Source organism: Lacerta agilis, chromosome 9 (assembly GCF_009819535.1).
Source record: "Lacerta agilis isolate rLacAgi1 chromosome 9, rLacAgi1.pri, whole genome shotgun sequence".
Classification (NCBI taxonomy): Eukaryota; Metazoa; Chordata; class Lepidosauria; order Squamata; family Lacertidae; genus Lacerta; species Lacerta agilis.
In genome coordinates, this window is record NC_046320.1 from 73556438 (window position 1) to 73574584 (window position 18147).

Below are 18147 nucleotides of genomic sequence, written 5' to 3' on the forward strand. Positions count from 1 at the left end.
GGAAAAATTGCATCCTGCCATGGGGCAGCTGAGCGGCTGAGGCATCCGGCAAATAAATAAAGGAATATCAGATCCAGGAGAACGCTGGTGAGGGGGGTTGCTGGAGACCCTTCGAATGTCCACACGCTTTGTGTAGGTAGCCTTCTTTGCAGCTGAGTTGAACGGCACCATTTTCCAGAACATGTAAGCAGCAGCATTGCTGGCAAGGGAAGAGGCCCGTGGCCTGGTCTTCAAGCGCTGTGTCAACCTTCCTCTAAGGATTTGGCTCAGAGGACAAAATAATGACAGCCTATACCACCCCGTCTGATATAGGGCACCAACATGCAAGACCGTGGCCGGGAGGATGCACCATTTTAGGGAGCAAAACTTAATTTTGACATATATCTTCAGCGAGGGGCTTAAAATATGTTTTTGGTGTGAGGAATCAAAATCTGCTATTTTTTGGTGATTGGACAACATTTAGCTTGTTAAGTCTGCGTTTGATGGAGAGCCACATGAACTGCTTTCAGAAAACCAAAGAATTTTAATTTTACCTTCTGAAAATGCCAGGTAATGCCAAATAAATAATAAGAATAACAATATATAATATAACTGCAAGCCATTGGCAACCCTTTTTAACAATTTCTATGGAATTTTACACACATTTTACTTACCAATCAAAACTAAATTCTATTAATTTGACCAAAGTATCTTTTGAATTCCCAAGTCAAGTCACATTACAACTTTTTATCACCTCTCATGTTTGGAATTTGGAAGCTGAAAAATTAAACTCTGCTTCCAAGACAAGGATGGGAGTGATCCTATACCCTTTTAAATGGGTCTGTGGGATGGGGTGTGGGGAAGGGGTTATTGTCTCATTTTATTTTTGTTTTTCTTATGCATTTTGTGTTTTGAAACTGCCCTGAGATCTATAGATGAAGGGTGGGCATAGTGAATGAATGAATGAATGAAGGAGTCAAGAACCAAGGGCAGGGAAAGGGTTCGGAGGAGAGAGAAACAGCGCGCCAGCCTAACAGCAGGGAACAAGCAGCCCGTCACCTTTAATGTAAAAATGATATCATGGAGACAAAAGTTGACAAAATCAAAAGTTGAGCAAGGGGCTGATGGGAGATTCTCATCCCTTATGCAACTGCAAGGACCTGAGGGCTATCTCCATCATCATCTCAACTGTTGTTAAACTCCGACCTGCCTTTCACCATCAGGGCCCAGGGAGGGTTACAAGACAGCTGCAGCACCCCACAAGGGCTCTTCCACCTGCAGAAAAGCTCCTCTATCTTTGGTCTCGGGGTATCACTTCAGGCTCAACCTGCTGGTTCCTCTCTCTGCCGCCTTCTGCTCTGTGCAGGCGCCTGACTCGACGGCTCAACCCACCGTCTCAGCTCCAGCACTGCTTCCTCCTAATGCTGCTCCCCTTCCCAGCTGGTCCTGATGCTGCAGGTGTCCATGACAGCCCAACAGGGGTGTGCCTCTCCCTGCCCTCAGCACCCACTGTGCCCCTAAGCGGAGGTCCTTCAAGAGAAGCAGAGAGCAACTGAGTGAACAGGGGAGCCCACCAACCGGCCGCTGGGGCAGGGGCGTTAGGTGGGGACAGGGCCATTCCCCTCAGCAACACACTTGCAAAGCCACAGGGAGTTTGGGAGCTGGAGAGAAGGGGCGGTCCATGTGCCACTCACCGCTTTCATGCATGGAAACTGCACACAGTGTACATTGAGTTGAGCTACTCCGAAAAATCAGATGTTCGCTGCCCTGTCCTTGGAATCCAGCCCATGCCCTTCCTGCAACATACACCCTCTGCTCAGCTCCTGCCTCCACCCCACCAAAGGGGAGAGGAGGGCAGCAGCTGAGTTGCAAACCACGGGCCCATTGCTAGGGCTCCACTCAGGGTTGCTTTGGGTTTTTTCGCAACTGCAGATAGGGTCCTATAACGGCAAAGCTGGCCAGGCTTTTTTGTTGCTTTCCCCTGTGCAGTGGTACCTCGAGTTACAAACGCCTCAGGTTACAAACCCCGCCAACCTGGGAGAGTTACCGCGAATTGAGAACTTTGCCCCAGGATGAGAACGGAAATGGTGTGACGAGGCACAGCGGCAGCAAGAGGCCCCATTAGCGAAAGCACGCCTCTAGTTAAGAACGGAGCCCTGGGACGAATGAAGTTCGTAAGCAGAGGTAGCACGGTATCATGGGCAGAGATGCAGGCTTGCCATGAGTGAGGAGACCTCTGCAAGCAGATGCGAAACATCGGCAGGATGTTGATTTCACTTGCAGGGTAACAAATACCATGGACAATATGGATTGATATCAAAGTTAGAGTATGGAAGAATATGCAGTTGTAAATGTTCAAAATGGGACCCCATGGAGGGGGTGGGGGGAAGTCCTGAGATTTGGAGGAATCTCTGTATATGGATATATTATTTGGATCACCTCATTTGTCTCCTGAGAAATCTCTATGTGGGACAAGAAGCTACAGTTAGAACTGGATATGGAACAACTAATTGGTTCAAAATTGGGAAAGGAGTACGACAAGGCTGTATATTGTCCCCCTGCTTATTTAACTTATATGCAGAATTCATCATGTGAAAGGCTGGACTGGATGAATCCCAAACCGGAATTAAGATTGCCGGAAAAAATATCAACAACCTCAGATATGCTGATGATACTACCTTGATGGCAGAAAGTGAGGAGGAATTAAAGAACCTTTTAATGAGGGTGAAAGAGGAGAGCGCAAAATATGGTCTGAAGCCCAACATCAAAAAAGCTAAGATCATGGCCACTGGTCCCATCACCTCCTGGCAAATAGAAGGGGAAGAAATGGAGGCAGAGAGAGATTTCACTTTCTTGGGTTCCATGATCACTGCAGATGGTGACAGCAGTCATGAAATTAGAAGACGCCTGCTTCTTGGGAGAAAAGCAATGACAAACCTAGACAGCATCTTAAAAAGCAGAGACATCACCTTGCCGACAAAGGTCCGTATAGTTAAAGCTATGGTTTTCCCAGTAGTAATGTACGGAAGTGAGAGCTGGACCATCAAGAAGGCTGATTGCCGAAGAATGGATGCTTTTGAATTATGGTGCTGGAGGAGACTCTTGAGAGTCCCATGGACTGCAAGAAGATCAAACCTATCCATTCTCAAAGAAATCAGCCCTGAGTGCTCACTAGAAGGACAGATCCTGAAGTTGAGGCTCCAGTACTTTGGCCACCTCATGAGAAGAGAAGACTCCCTGGGAAAGACCCTGATGTTGGGAAAGATGGAGGGCACAAGGAGAAGGGGACGACAGAGGATGAGATGGTTGGACAGTGTTCTCGAAGCTACTAACATGAGTTTGGCCAAACTGCGAGAGGCAGTGAAGGATAGGCGTGCCTGGCGTGCTCTGGTCCATGGGGTCACGAAGAGTCGGACACGACTGAACGACTGAACAACAATTTTGTATTTGTAAAACCAGTGGGGGGGGGGTTTCTAAAAAAAAGTTTAGGGGTACTCTCATTTTCCTAAAAGGTAAAGGTAAAGGACCCCTGACAGTTAAGTCCAGTTGTGAACGACTCTGGGGTTGTGGCGCTCATCTTGCTTTACTGGCCGAGGGAGCCGACGTTTGTCCGCAGACAGTTTCTCCAGGTCATGTGGCCACTATGACTAAGTCGCTTCTGGCAAAACCAGAGCAGCGCATGGAAACGCCATTTACCTTCCCGCCAGAGTGGTACCTATTTATCTACTTGCACTTTGACGTGCTTTCGAACTGCTAGGTTGGCAGGAGCTGGGACCGAGCAACGGGAGCTCACCCCGTCATGGGGATTCGAACCGCTGACCTTCCGATCGGCAAGCCCAAGAGGCTCAGTGGTTTAGACCACAGCGCCACCCCCGTCCTTTTCCTACTCATATTGAAATACTTCCCCTCAATGAGTCCAAACTTAGATTCACAAAATGTTTAGGGGTATGCGTCCCCCTGCGTGTGTGTGCCCCCCCCCCCCGGAAAAAGCACTGAGTAAAACCAAATAAAAATGATTTCTTAAAAAAAAGAAAGAGTGAGGCTCCGTGATGGCAATTGCATCTGACAGCAGAGCACCCCCCTCACTGGGCAAGGCAGCTTCTGGGGGATTGTGTTTCTCCTGCATCTGATCGCCCCTGGTTTTTACATGAGTCAGCACATCAGATCTGATCACTCTTTATTCCGGGGGCGAGATCAGGGAGCTTAAGGTTTTGAGGGTGGCTTGGCAGGACCAGCCCAAGATGCTTTGCTGCCTGAGGCAAAGGACAGGATTTGCTCCCCCACCCCCAGAATCCCATGCGCATGGGCAGGTGCTGGGCAGTCTGCCGGCTGAGTCCGCCCCCTCACCCGAGGGCAGCGAGGTTGCCGAGCGCACACAGGACTGTCCCCCAACGCCTGCTTCCTGTCTAACGGCAGGGCTGGCCCCATGGCTTAGGGTGTTTCACGGGACCACACCAGATGAGCCAGTGCAACCAAGCTGCGTCTGCCCAATTCACATGCGATGCAGCAGTGGGGCGGCCAATTCTTTCCCCAATTATAATGATTTAGGAAGAAAAGCAAAAGCAAAACAGAAATGCAAAAAGAAACGTCTATCCAGCCTTCTATGATGGCCTTGCTAATTTCAGTAAGAAATAAAACAAGACCATTCATTATCTGATGAAATCTGGAACTTCTATGAATTGCATCAGTTTATTCATTCACTCTTGAGAGTCCCATGGACTGCAAGAAGATCAAACCTATCCATTCTCAAAGAAATCAGCCCTGAGTGCTCACTAGAAGGACAGATCCTGAAGTTGAGGCTCCAGTACTTTGGCCACCTCATGAGAAGAGAAGACTCCCTGGAAAAGACCCTGAGGTTGGGAAAGATGGAGGGCACAAGGAGAAGGGGACGACAGAGGATGAGATGGTTGGACAGTGTTCTCGAAGCTACTAACATGAGTTTGGCCAAACTGCGAGAGGCAGTGAAGGATAGGCGTGCCTGGCGTGCCCTGGTCCATGGGGTCACGAAGAGTCGGACACGACTGAACGACTGAACAACAACAACATTCATTCATTTCTGGTAAATAAAGACATTTAAATTGCCAGGAAAAGGGAGATCTCCAGAATTGTTTTGCAGAATTCATTAAATCCACTCAGAGGAAAAACATAAAATGTTAGGCACGCCATCTTCCAATACACTGGACCGTGCCATTAACAAAACCCCTCCCCTACGCCCAAAGTGGCTGCACCCCCCAGGATCTCCTGAAGCATCACAAAGGAAGATGGGGTGCAATGATCCACCAGGAAGTCCTCCTGCAAGAGATCTGCTGAGCAAATGGGAGCAAGAGAAGACCCAGAGCGCTAACCCAGCTAATCCTCAAATAAGGAGCAACCAGGAAGAGTTGGGGGGGGGGCACAACAATATGGCAAAGACATGAGATTTCTTTTCCCGGTCTCACAGAACAGCGGTTCTCAGGGTTCCCTGGCAGGAGGGCGGAGGGGCTACTAAACTTGTTGAAGCCTGGAGTGTGGACCAGGCCCCAAAAGGTTCTCCTACCTCAAGGGATCTTGGAGAAGGCTCCATCTCTAGGGTGGCCAGAAGAGATGTGGGAGGTGCACATCAACCCTGCCCATGCCTTTTTTATTCTCTTTCTCTCTTCCCTAGTTCTTCCTGAGCCATAATAGCCCACATTTGGGGCTAGGTCAATCCTTCTGCTCCGGCAGCGCCTTCAAAATGCCACAGTCTTATGCACCTTCTCAGACTAAAGTGGGTTGGGTGTCTCCTCCCCTTCTAGGTTTCCTGAGCCATTAGCCAATGGGGCAGGGGAGATCCCTCAGCAACGGGTGCTGACCAGTCGCATCAGGTGGACGGAAAGAGAGCAACTGTATTCAGCGCCTTGGCATTGGAAGTACTTCCGAGGCAGAATTTCTCGTTCTGATAAGGAATCTTCCGACTTTCCTGTCTGCTGCCTGAACATGTCCCGGTTGGCAGGGCCCCGTGGCTTTCGGATCCCATTGATGTCTAACCCCAAAAGGCTTTGAAGTCCTCTTTTGGCTTCCCACCCCTAACGGTTAAGCAAAGCATCCGAAGGCGGAGAGAGGGAGAGGCAGGGCAGCTCAGAGGACCTTCCAGCAAGGACTCCTCCAGGCTGCAAGGCAGAGCCAAGAGGACACTCAAAAGAGCTCACGTGAAAACAGTGTGTGCCTCAGCCCCAAGGATCGAGGGCCAGCCTCTCCCCTGCTTAGGCTGTTGCCTTCCTTTCCTTCCTGACTCCTGAATGTTAATATTTGAAATATTAAGTGGTCTACTCCTCAAAAGTCCTGCCAATGCAGGAAACCCTTCGCCTCTCCAGGATCGTGGCCATGCAGTCTCTGCTTAAAAATGCCCAATGAAGGAGAGCCCAGCATCTTACAAAGCAGCCTGCTCCATGGTCAAAAGGCCAACGTAGCCAGGAAGTTCTTCTTCCAACGTAATGTTCAAAATCCCCTTTCCTATCACCTCCAAATTGCTTCTTTTCCAGGCTGAACACCCTCCTTCAGTCTTTCCTACGCAACTCCCCACCTCTCATTCACGCACAAGCTTATGAGATCTGCCCTAGAGTGAAAATATAGATTCCTCCAGATCTCTATTTACCAGGCTTTGAAATCGGGAAAAGGCCATTGGCTAATGTTTCATGGGGCAAGGTTCAGAATTGGCGGTTAGAGGGCTGGAAGCTGGTGGAAGTGTGGACATCTCCCGGCCTGCAGAACCCTTCCGGGTCCAAGGTTGATGGAAACCAAGCACAGAGCATTCATTACAGGTGCAATCCTGCCCCAGCACATTCTCCCTGATCAAGGGAGGAGCTGCAGTGCAGGTGAGGAGTGGAAATGGAAAGGATGACACCTGCCTTGCCTGTTTGCTCCTTCTCACTTCATGGAAAACACCACACCAAGGAGACCCACGCTGACTGTCCTTGCCAGACTTTCTCATGCCCCCATCCTGGCCTTGGTTCCAGGAACTCACCTCCAGTGCCCCCTGCATGACCCTATGAAAAGCGCTGTTCAGAATAATGGTTTGCACAATCCACTGAGGTAGATAGTTGGAAGACAAATTCAACAGGGTAACAACTAACTGCACATACACTAAAAACTCAGTTAAAACTATTTAGTTGAATTAATTCTACAAAATTCACAAACTTGATCCAGCGATTGCAGCTTTTCAAAGACTGGTAATCCTTTACGCTGCCAGCACCGCATTGCCACCCCTTGGCTCCTAGTGCCCCCACACCCAGGTGTGTCATCCCACTGCCCACTTTGGGAACCACTGGCCTAGGGGGTCCCAGGAAGACCCCAAAGGGAGAGCTGTTCGGCAGTGGAATTTGCTGCCAAGGAGTGTGGTGGAGTCTCCTTCTTTGGAGGTCTTTAAGCGGAGGCTTGACAGCCATCTGTCAGGAATGCTTTGATGGTGTTTCCTGCTTGGCAGGGGGTTGGACTGGATGGCCCTTGGGGTCTCTTCCAACTCTAGGATTCTAGGATTCTAAGGGGAGCCTTGTCTTCAGTGTGGGGCTCCACAGTTCATCACAACGCTTCAAAGGACGGCTGCAAGTGTGACAAAAGATGTCAGGAAGGAATGCCAGCAAGGAAAAGGAAAGAGAAATCAGGCGAGGAATGTGGTGTTTTCAAATTCAGGCAGAAGATACCTTCCAACTCCACAGTTCTAGGACGCCTCTTCTTCGTTTCTTTGGGCCCCTACACACACACATTTCGTGGGCCACAACCTGTGCCTCTTCTTGCATGTCTTTCCAAAAGGATTCCTCCTCCGTGCCTGGCAGCAGCATCCCTCCGAGCCAGGTGACACATTCGAGACACACACACACCCCTTCTTGAGTAACAGACACCACCTCCTCTCCTTGATAGGACCTGATGAAAAATTCACCATGGCTCCGGCTGCAGCGCAAGGGAAGGAGCTGGCTGGACGGGTCTCTTTTTACCTTCCTCGGGTTACAGCTCTGACCCAAGAGGATGTGGTGCTGCACATTCTCAAGAGCGCTCCATTAATGAGGGACCCCAGACCCGCTGAAAGGGAGCCCTTGGCACTCTCTCGCACCACCGGAGCTGGGAGGGGTCCTGGGTTTCGGCTCCAGGGTCTGCCTGCTTTGATGCTGATGCTGCTCCTGCCACCCCCCCCCCCCATGCTCAAGATGAGGCAGAGGGCTACGGCTGGGTCGCTTCTCCACAAGTCAGGTGTGCTTGCAACAGTAAGGGATGTGATGAAGCTCATATGCAGGCTGTGAGCCAGAAGATATATACATTTAAAAACAAAAACCAAATTCTGAACCAAGGAAATCCAAATCAGCAGTCAGAATAACTGCCTGTAAATTAAACACATCTGGATCCATTTTGCATAATGCGACTTGCTTCCAAGATTTAGCTTTTTTTTTCCTGGTTAAGAGGAGAAATGAAGGTGGCTGCAAGACTCGGCACCGGGTTCAGCGAATCAAGCAGGGCAGAGAAATTTTATCCTGAACTTCCGCAGGGCCACCTGACTCATCTGACTCCACCCCACCCCCACTCCTGAACCATGAGGACTACTCTCATGAACAGTGGATGGGACAGGGGCTCAATTCTGTGCAAGGTCCCCCATTCCAGATTCCTCCTCCAGAGTTACCTTGTGTTATGATTCAGAAAAGAGAGAGAACTTCCCCATTAAATTCTGGTGTCCTCAGCTTCTATTGTTTGTGATTTGTTGTTTTCAGTGATGTTTTTTGTTTTTGTTTTAATTCTCTGGTTGCTCAGAGACTCCGCTTTGGGGTGGAAAAATGGGATATAGGTGGATCCATGAATTACCACCTTAACAGGAGGATGCAGGAACAGGGCCTTTTGTGTGGTGGCACCTCCTGCCCCTTGGACCTCCTGCTCTTCTCTTGTACATCAGTCAGGCACCATTATCAGAGTCTCTTCAGAGCCCACTGAGGACCTTGCCTTTTAAGTGGAGGTTTGTACCTGAACTGGATTTGAAATGGCTTCTTTATGTATGCTCCAGTTGTTAAAACGCTTCAAAATTGTCTCCTGGGAAGCGAGTCCTGCCCATATCCATTAAATCCGAATTAATTAAAAGTCCATTCATCAATCCTCTTGGAAATGGCCAAGCCATTGGCAAAAGCCACCACTTCTCCAAAGTGGAGGGACCCCAAATACAACACACACACACAAAAGTCCACTTCTTGGTCATTTCCATCTGGTCTGCTGAGGGAGGATGCCAACTGGGTTTCTCAACAGAGGACTTTGCTACTGCTGCTGCTTGGTTTCCTTTCCTGGGACACAAGAAAACTTGACACCTGCCTGTGCCCCCCCCCCCTTCTCTCTTACACACACACACACACACACACACAGAGAGAGAGAGAGAGAGAGAGAGAGAGATAGATACACCAAGGCTCACTGGCTCCTGGGGTTGCCTGCTGAGCCATTTGCCAAGTGTTGAAATGTTCCTATGGCTGTGGGTCCGATTGTGCAAATACTTTGCACGCATCCCTCGATATAAGCAAATCAACAGCTCCGACAGCTTTAATTCAAAACGTGCACTTGCTATTAAGGAAGGGAGGGGTTTTTCAGACCTGGAACTTGAGCCCCTTTGGCTGCGAGGCCAAGTTGGACGGGCGGCAGGTCGCATACCCTCTTCCTTGCAAAAAAAAGGAGGGGGGGCGCTGGTTGATACTCCCACAGCACCCCCTACTGGCTGAAGGCCTGGGAAGGGAACCAAGTGCACCTGGGCAAATGTTCTGGAGCAGAAGCAACGGGGGAAGACTTGCCCTCCCCGTGGGGAAAGCGCAGCCCACTTGCTAAAAAAATGAAGAGCAATTCAGAGTCAAGTTGCAGCTCTGAAGCTTAATCGCCTTCATGCAGCAGAAGCTCTCGCAGGATCCAGCCGACTTACTCAGAGGCTGGAATTTGACACTGTATTAAAACTGGCTGTGATTGACTCGAGTATTAAATAATCGTAGCCTGGGCGAATGCAGCCCTACCAGTAAATGTAACTGCAGTCTCTTTCCGGGCTGTGCCAAAATATTCCAGCCATCATCCTCGCTGAGGCCCCTTTTGCAGAACAAAGATGGCACAGAATAAGTGCAGACAGCACCTCGAAAGTGACCGCTAGAGATCCCGTCCCGTCCCTGGGTGTCCTTGGGGCAACAGAGGGGCTGGCAAGCCCACTGTGGGGAATGGGGAAGGGGGCTGGCCTGCTACTTTTCATGCCCTCCCTGCAAAACCACATTTAACAGGGCTCTAATACCTGCAAGACATCAAAATCTCTAAGCGGTTTTCAAAACACTGTTATTGTCAGTTGAACTTATATCCTGCCTTCCTCCCAAACGTTGTGGACTCCCATTCCTAGCAGTCCTAGGAATTATTTTCCAAAGCATCTGGACTTGAAATATGTCGCTGTTTAAGAGGGGTGTAGTGGGAAGAAGGGGTAAGTGAGACTTTTGCGATACGTGTACTGACCTCCTTTTCTTATAAGCAAAGCAACTCCTTGGCATTTTGGACCACCCAGCATCATCGCAGATTCTGGAGCAGACCTAGGCTGCTGTCCTCTGGGGATGCAGGCAGCTACTCAGAAGCCTGTAGTTTTCTACCTCTTTGCTTTTTGCAACTGCTGCCTTGCCACCGTGCCTAGGGCAGGGGGCTGCAGGGCAGGGCATCCTGCTGCTGAAAGCTGGCTGGGTCAGACCAGGCACCTTTGGAGAACAAGGAGAATGGTGTGTATAGAACGGGAAGACCTCACCTGAGCAAGCAAGGAGCAAGCACACCAAGGCCACGAGGAGGGGTCCTGAGAACCAAACCATTGAAATCCTGACTGCAGGTGCCCATTTGTGAGCAGCTTTCCAAAAGGGTTACACACAGAGATGGGTAATAGATCTAATGGTGGTTTAGTAGCAGTAGTAGTAGTAGTAGTAGAAGAAGAAGAAGAAGAAGAAGAAGAAGAAGAAGAAGAAGAAGAAGAAGAAGAGTTTGGATTTGATATCCTGCTTTTCACTACCCGAAAGAGTCTCAAAGCGGCTCACATTCTCCTTTCCCTTCCTCCTCCACAACCAACACTCTGTGAGGTGAGTGAGGCTGAGAGACTTCAGAGAAGTGTGACTAGCCCAAGGTCACCCAGCAGCTGCATGGGGAGGAGCGGAGACGCGAACCCGGTTCCCCAGATTACGAGTCCGCCGCTCTTAACCACTACACCACACTGGCTCTGAGAAGGAAACTGCGTGTTCCAAGACAGTGGGCTGACTATGATCCCAGTGGAACATCACAGGAGTCTGCCCTGCCCTGCTTAGAACCTTCCTTGAAGCATCTCAGTGCTCACGGCCCAAGCTCAGAGCAGTCATAGAATCACAGAATTGGAAGGTAGCCCCAAGGGGCATCTTGTCCCAACCACTGGAATGCAGGAATCCCAGCTCAAGAATCTCTTGACAGATGGCCATTCAGCCTCTGCTTATAACCTCCAAGGAAGGAGAGTCCACCACCTTGACAGTCAGAAAGTACTTCCTGACATTGCCCTAACCTCCTTTCTTGCCATCTGAAGATTCTCACTAAACATTAGGAAGAATTTTGTGGTCAAAGGCACCAGAGCAATCTCAGCTCTTACGTTCTACCTCAAATCTGGGATCTTCTCTTTCTTCCACAGCATTTGGGATCATTTTGTGGAAGCAAAACAGCCACTTCCGACGGGGAAATGAGTCTGCACACCCCAGGATGGAAGGTGTTCTGGGACGGCCTGATCCCTCGGGGCGTAGAGAGGCTGAAAGCCGACTTGGCAGGGAATGGGATTGTGGGGAGGGAAGGAGGGAGGGTTGGGAAGGGAGCAGAGCTGATCAATCCAAGAGAGCCGATGGGGGCTACAGAAACACCCCATGGTCCAGAGAATGCCATTGGGAATGTAAGCCCATGTCAGCCTTGGAAACAAATGGCACTGCATCATCGTGGCAGCTGAGACAAAGCGGGGTGTCTTTTAATGGACAAAGATTGTTTTGATGAAAAAAGGGCATCCGTCATTGCATCTCACTTCATTCAGACTTTCTCCTCTACCACCATCCATCTTCACCGCCAACAGATGACAGAAGCGAGGCCCCCGCCGCCACCCCACACGCCCCCCACACAGACCGGGGTGTCGCCCCCGCTCCGTAACAAATGACTTTGCTGGAAAATGGCCTCTTTGCTCCGTATCTGTGCTTGCCAAAGCCCAGGGGCACCCTATGGCCCACCACAATCAACGAGGCTGCCGTAATGAGGTCCCACTAATGGGCGGAGCCTCTCGCCACCAACGGAAGCGGGAACAGAAGCGCCACAGTTTGGGGCCGGAGGCAGCGCCTGTGAGAAAGAACATTCGCCTCCCCCAGGACGCACCAACGAAACGCGCGCGCACACAAACACCCCTGCGCACGGCGGAATGCAAATCCCTCCAGCCAGGCATTATGCGCAAACAAAAAAGTCATGCCAGCAGGAGCAGCCTCTGAAATGGGGCTCCCTCTGCGAGGAGCAGCAGCATCTGCTCAGGGCCCAGGCAGCCCAGGCCAAGGCCACCTTTCCTCCACTTGGATAGAGTCCAACCCAACCCAACCCACCCATGGCCCCGAGGGCTATCGATGACACCTTGCACCAGGCCACCACCTCTCTCCCATTGCTTCCGCCAGCGCGAGAGGCGTAGGCAACTCCACGCAAACGGTGGCCACGTCCATGAGGGTTGACGTTGGCGATGGCGGCGAGGAACGAGAGGTCTCCGGCCCGGCTCGCCAACCCCGCCCCCTCCTCCCGCCCCCTTCTCCTTCCCTTAAGACCTGATGGTCTTCAGTCACACATCTTAAAAGGAGCACAAAACACCAGAACACAAAGACGTACTTGTCTCAAGTCGATGAAGGCCAACTGCAGTGTGTCCCCTTGGAACCCAGGCACTGGGCCGGATCTGGCAAACTCTGTGGGAAAGAAGAGAGGATAAAAAGCGCTTTTAACTAACCATGGACAGGGAGATTGGCAGACGGATGACAGCGGAGACAACAGCGGCTGGGGGAGAGGAGGACCGCACTTCTAAGGAGCAAGGTCTCCCTCCCTTCCAGCTTTTTGTTCACCCTTCAAAATTTGTGTCATCAAAACACCATTAATTCCACCATCCTGACAGCAAGGAAACTGTACTAATTCGACCTGAAATTTATTCCCATGAGCTTCACTGGGCTCCAGAGTATTTGTTTTGTGAATGGACAAACAATTTGCAAAGAAGAAAAGCATTTGGGGGAATGGAGGGAGAGGACGGGGGGTGGGGGTGGGGGGGTCAATGGAAAAAGTTTTCCTCCCAACACAATAAAATCTTCAGCTGTGAAACCCTTTTCAGTTCCGAAAGCTATTTATATTTGGGGGCACTGAAGGAATTTTCTAATTTCATGCCTGTCACAGTGATCTATGCACATTTGTCAAAAATAAATAAGCCAGGCTGCTCCATTAATTACGCTGGAACAGAATAACATCTCCAACTGATATATCATATCATTGCACAAGGACCAGAAAGTGGGGGAGAACCATCACCGCTGCCATTGCACAAAACAGCCATTTATTCTGAAGGCGGCCATTGGATGAGGCTCAGGGGAAAGATCCTCAGGTCCTTCTCTCTTCTGCGTCACCTGGATTCAAAGTTTCGGGTCTAAATCCATCATGTGGTGCATAATTGTTTAAACATCACATCACAAACAACACAGTATGGATGCTGAAAACCTGTTTGCTGCCTTGCTAATTTCACATACTGAAGGTTAAGCAAGGCTACCCCACCTCCTCTTGTCTACCTTGAGTAAACTAGAAGCATCTCCCTCCTAGGAGACTCACATTTCATCTCCTTAAATTATTCACCTAACATGCTACTAGTTGGTGGAACTGGCCAGGACTTCAGGAAGAGCATCACTACTGAAGATGCTGGAGAAACACACAAGGTTGGTCCAAGGACTTGGGTCCCCTCAGGCAGCTGCTCTACACAAGACGTTGTGTAGCAGCGACGTTGCAGGGGTGAATTTCTCCGATTGTGTTTTGCTTTATGGGTGCCCCAAGTGAAGATGATTTGAGTAGTTGGGCCAGACTCAGCAAAGCAGCACGCCAGCCACTCCGTTGCCCTCTAGGAAGGCCAGGAAGACTGGGCCCCAGTGACTGGTTGCAAGGGGTCACTCAAGAGGCAACATCTTCTAGGCTCTCCCAAAACGTAGCATGGGCAGGTTCCTGGCAAATGATGGCAGAATCCCTACCCTGGTTGAGGAGTTCTTGATCGCTCAAGATGCACATTGAAAATTAATTAACGGACGTCTTTCCCATGTTGAAATTTTCTTACTTGTTAAGATTTATTTGTCGTCGAGACACAATCTAAGGTAGGAATGAAAAATGAAGCCTTGGGAAGCTGGGTGTGTGGCAGAGAGGGAGACTTGTTCTTAGGCTTTTATTCAAAACACAGAATAAAGCACACATTTCGGTGTTGTCCGTGGCAACTAGCTGAACCCACCTGACTAGGGTCTAGAGTCTTTGCAGATTAACTGGCTGTTCGTAACAAATACCAAAGTAGACCTGTTAGCTCAGCAACAATTTCCCGCACAGATAGTGTTTTGAAAATACTATAGTGGGCTTTGGGATATGTTTCATTTAGCTTTGTTAAGTGTGACTTCTGAATATGCTCTGGTCCTCAGAGAGATGCAGGTGCCAGAGTCTTGGGATGAAGCAGGAAGCTAGGTTCAGATTGTGCTGTGTCCTTGAAAACTGGAGGTCATCTTCCGTTGACCTGTGCACTGCAAGGGTAGGGACCCTGCTGAACTACAACTCCTGTCATCCTTGACCTCTGGCCATGGTTTGGTTGCCATGCAGTGTGGCATCAGGAATGGCCAGCCTGAGGGGAGCCGCATTTCATCAGGCTGGCCATTCCTGATGCCACACTGCATGGCATCCAAACCAGGGCACCCTCCGAAGACCTCGCCCTATTAACTAGACTCTCCTTAAGTGCAACTGTGTGCATTTACACCTTCCGCCTTCAAATACCTGCTATCTCCACAGGAACTGGGAGCTTTGCCTTGGCGGGGGGGGGGGGTGTAACCTGGCTCAAGTTCTGATCATTCATGGGGCTGTGATGCAGTAATGATGCCACTTTTCGTGGCTCCTCCTCCTCTGAGTCAGGTCACGGCTAGGTAGGAATTCTTCCAGGACAGGCTGAAGTCCTTTGCTGGAATAACTGGTGATTTCTCAAGCCCTGCTGATGCTTTTGGGTCCTCCTGCCACCTGCACTCTAAGCTGCCAGGCAGCCAGGATGGTGCATGGGGGTGTTAAGATGCTGTGTTAGGACCTAAGCCAGACTCCTTGTGCACTTGGCCCAGAATGATGATGATGATGATAATTTTTTTGTACCCCGCCCATCTGGCTCCATTTCCCCAGCCACTCTGGGTGGCTTCCAACAAAGATTAAAATACATTAAAATGCCACACATTAAAAACTTCCCTAAACAGGGCTGCCTTCAGATGTCTTTTAAAAGTAAAATAGTTGTTTATTTCCTTGACATCTGGTGGGAGGGTGTTCCACAGGGCGGGCGCCACCACCGAGAAGGCCCTCTGCCTGGTTCCCTGTAGCTTTGCTTCTTGCAGTGAGGGAACCGCCAGAAGGCCCTCGGAGCTGGACCTCAGTGTCTGGGCTGAACGATGGGGGTGGAGACGCTCCTTCAAGTATACTGGGCCCAGGAGACTCTATTCCAACCTTTCCCAGCCTGGGGCTTTCCAGATGTTGCTGCATTCCCCTTCCCGCCACTTTGGCTGCCCACCTGAGCTTGCTCATCCTCCTGCAGTTTCAATGGGACCCTGTGGCTGCGGCTTCTGCCTCACCCTGTGTTTGTTCTTAGCCTTCCCTCCTGGAGCTGACCGCTCAGTCTCTGCCCCTCTGCTCTTCCAGATCACTTCTCTGCCCAGATCTCAAGCCTCAGCCCTTCAACCATGAACCAACGGAGCCAGCAACTGCAGGCTAGCCTTGGAGAAGGACACAAGCTCTGGGGTAGAGCGCCTGAGCTATGGCAATGTCCTTGAGCACCTGCTTCCCACACAGAAGGTGCCAGGCTAAATCCTTGCCACCTCCAGGTACAACTGGCAAAGCCCCACCCTTGAGACCCTGGCAACTGACTACCAGCCAGTGCTTCTAATACTGAGCTAGATGGACCAAGGTTCTGACCCTGTGCCAGGCAGATTCCTTGGCTCACCTGCAGTCTGAATGGACGGCATGGGCAACGGTTGATTTACAACTCCATAAATGGCACCATATGGCGATCAACCTGCCAGCCTCAAGATGCCACAAACGGATGAGATGGTTTTCTTAAGATGCACCTTATTATTATTATTAGGAGTCACTTGCCACACAGAGTTCTCCGAGCAACTTGAACAGCCAGAGAGGTCATATTCTGAGCCCAGCTTGCCAGTTGGATGTCAGAGCACAAGTGTGCAAAACCTGCTGTTTAATTCCAGCCACCCCCCAGCCCAGGAGGGCACAGCCAGTTCTTCCATTGAACCTCCTCAGTCAGGTGTCAGGGCAATTAGCACAGAGCAGCCCAACGGCCCAGCGGGAGATTGCCCAGGAAACCATCGGATCCCTGTGCCATGTCGTCAGCAAGGCGAGAGGGGGGTGGGAGCGAGCGGGAGCGAGAGAGCAAGCCCCCTACAGCATGGCCCCCTTGAGCAGAACATGGACCGAGAATAGAGCTGGCCCCGGTACAAAGCCCCGAGGCAGCCGAGAGGGTTGGGAGATGTGTGTTCAGGCCAAAGAAGTGATGTCTCCGCAAGGCCTGCAAGCAGGGGCCACCCACCCGAGGCGGGTTACAGGGGGACTCTAACCTCTTTCCCAAAGCACCCTCCCAAAGGCAGCAGGACAGAGGAATAGGAACTGCTAAGCCTTGGACAAAGGAGAAGCACTAAAGAGAGCCCAAGACAACTGAAGAGTTGGGGATAGAAGCAGAAAGACCCACATGGGTTGATTATATGCAATGGACGTTTTTTCCCTTTCGTTGGCTGTACAACAGAAACAAGACATATACAGAGAGGTCCCTGTACTTTACACACTGAAAAGGGGGGAAATATACCCCCTGCAAATTCCCATTCTTCCGGAAGCACAGAGGGCAGCCTTAATCCATCTGGGATACTGCCACCTCCTGGGTGGGTTCATCTTCCGACTCCCCCCACTGCCGCCGCCACAACTGGAAGAGCTGGAGAACTCGCCCTCCCTCGCTCAACCTTATCAACGGGAACAAAGAGGTCAGTCACTTAGAAGAGCAAAGGACCGTGTGCCTTGCAAGCGCCCGCTGGACCCGGAAGAACCAGCCCAAGCCCATTCCAGGAGCCTTTCACCATTGCTCACTCGCTGGCCCTTCCCAGCCCGTTTTTGGGAGGACTTGTACACACTGCCACACCTGCATGTAAACTGCATGACTTTTGTGCACACTCTTCCCACAAAATCCACATTTTTCCCAATGCACGTTTTCTCTGGATTGCACGTTTTATATGCATTTTTACATAAAATTTGTTATTTTGTGTGTGTGCTGCACCAAAAGGGTGTGTAGTCTGACTGCTGCTTGCAGCTTGGAAAGCAACTAAGTTTGGAAACGTCCAGCTCTCTGTGTCTCTCTCTGCCTCCCTCCCTACCTCACCCACCCAGTCCGAGAGAACAGCAGTTGAGCCCTCCTGCCTGCCAGCTTCAGAGCAGAGGTGAGAGGCACCTCTGGGCTGCCATGGAAAAGGAAGGGGCCTGGCAGGCCCAGCCGCCCCGTCACCTCGCCTGACCTTCAAGAGCAACACTTGGACTCTGTGCGCCTTCCCCAAACTCCTGCCAAGACTTTCCAAGCAGAGTGACTGCCTGCACTTTACTCAACAGCTGCAGGTAATCACTGGGAGGGGAAACAAAAGCGTTTGGAGCAGATCTGGAGGAAGGAGGAGGACATTGTTGCACAGAAGAAAGGGGCCATTATGGAAGCGCCTTGGCTAGGCAGCTGCTCTTCAGGTTTGGAGGGATGGGGGGGGGCTCCCCTCCTTCCATGGCTACGTCCAGACAGGACACGGAAATTGCTCCGCAAATCCCCAAGGTAGGAATGCAGGAGTCTCTAGCCCCAGACAAGCCAGAGACAGGGCCTCCGAGCACACTCCAATCTGCGCTAATGTCTCCCCACAAAGTGCCACAATT

At 50.8% G+C, this 18147-nt stretch overlaps 1 protein-coding gene across 2 annotated transcripts in view; it reads right to left on the reverse strand.

The window, feature by feature from the left end:
- Window positions 1-18147, reverse strand: part of EXOC6B (exocyst complex component 6B) — a 223965-nt gene that overhangs the window by 31346 nt on the left and 174472 nt on the right. For both annotated transcript variants that reach the window (XM_033161125.1, XM_033161126.1), the window contains exon 20: window positions 12823-12896. In XM_033161125.1, coding sequence (XP_033017016.1) covers window positions 12823-12896 — 74 coding nt within the window. The remainder of the gene's footprint in view (window positions 1-12822; window positions 12897-18147) is intronic.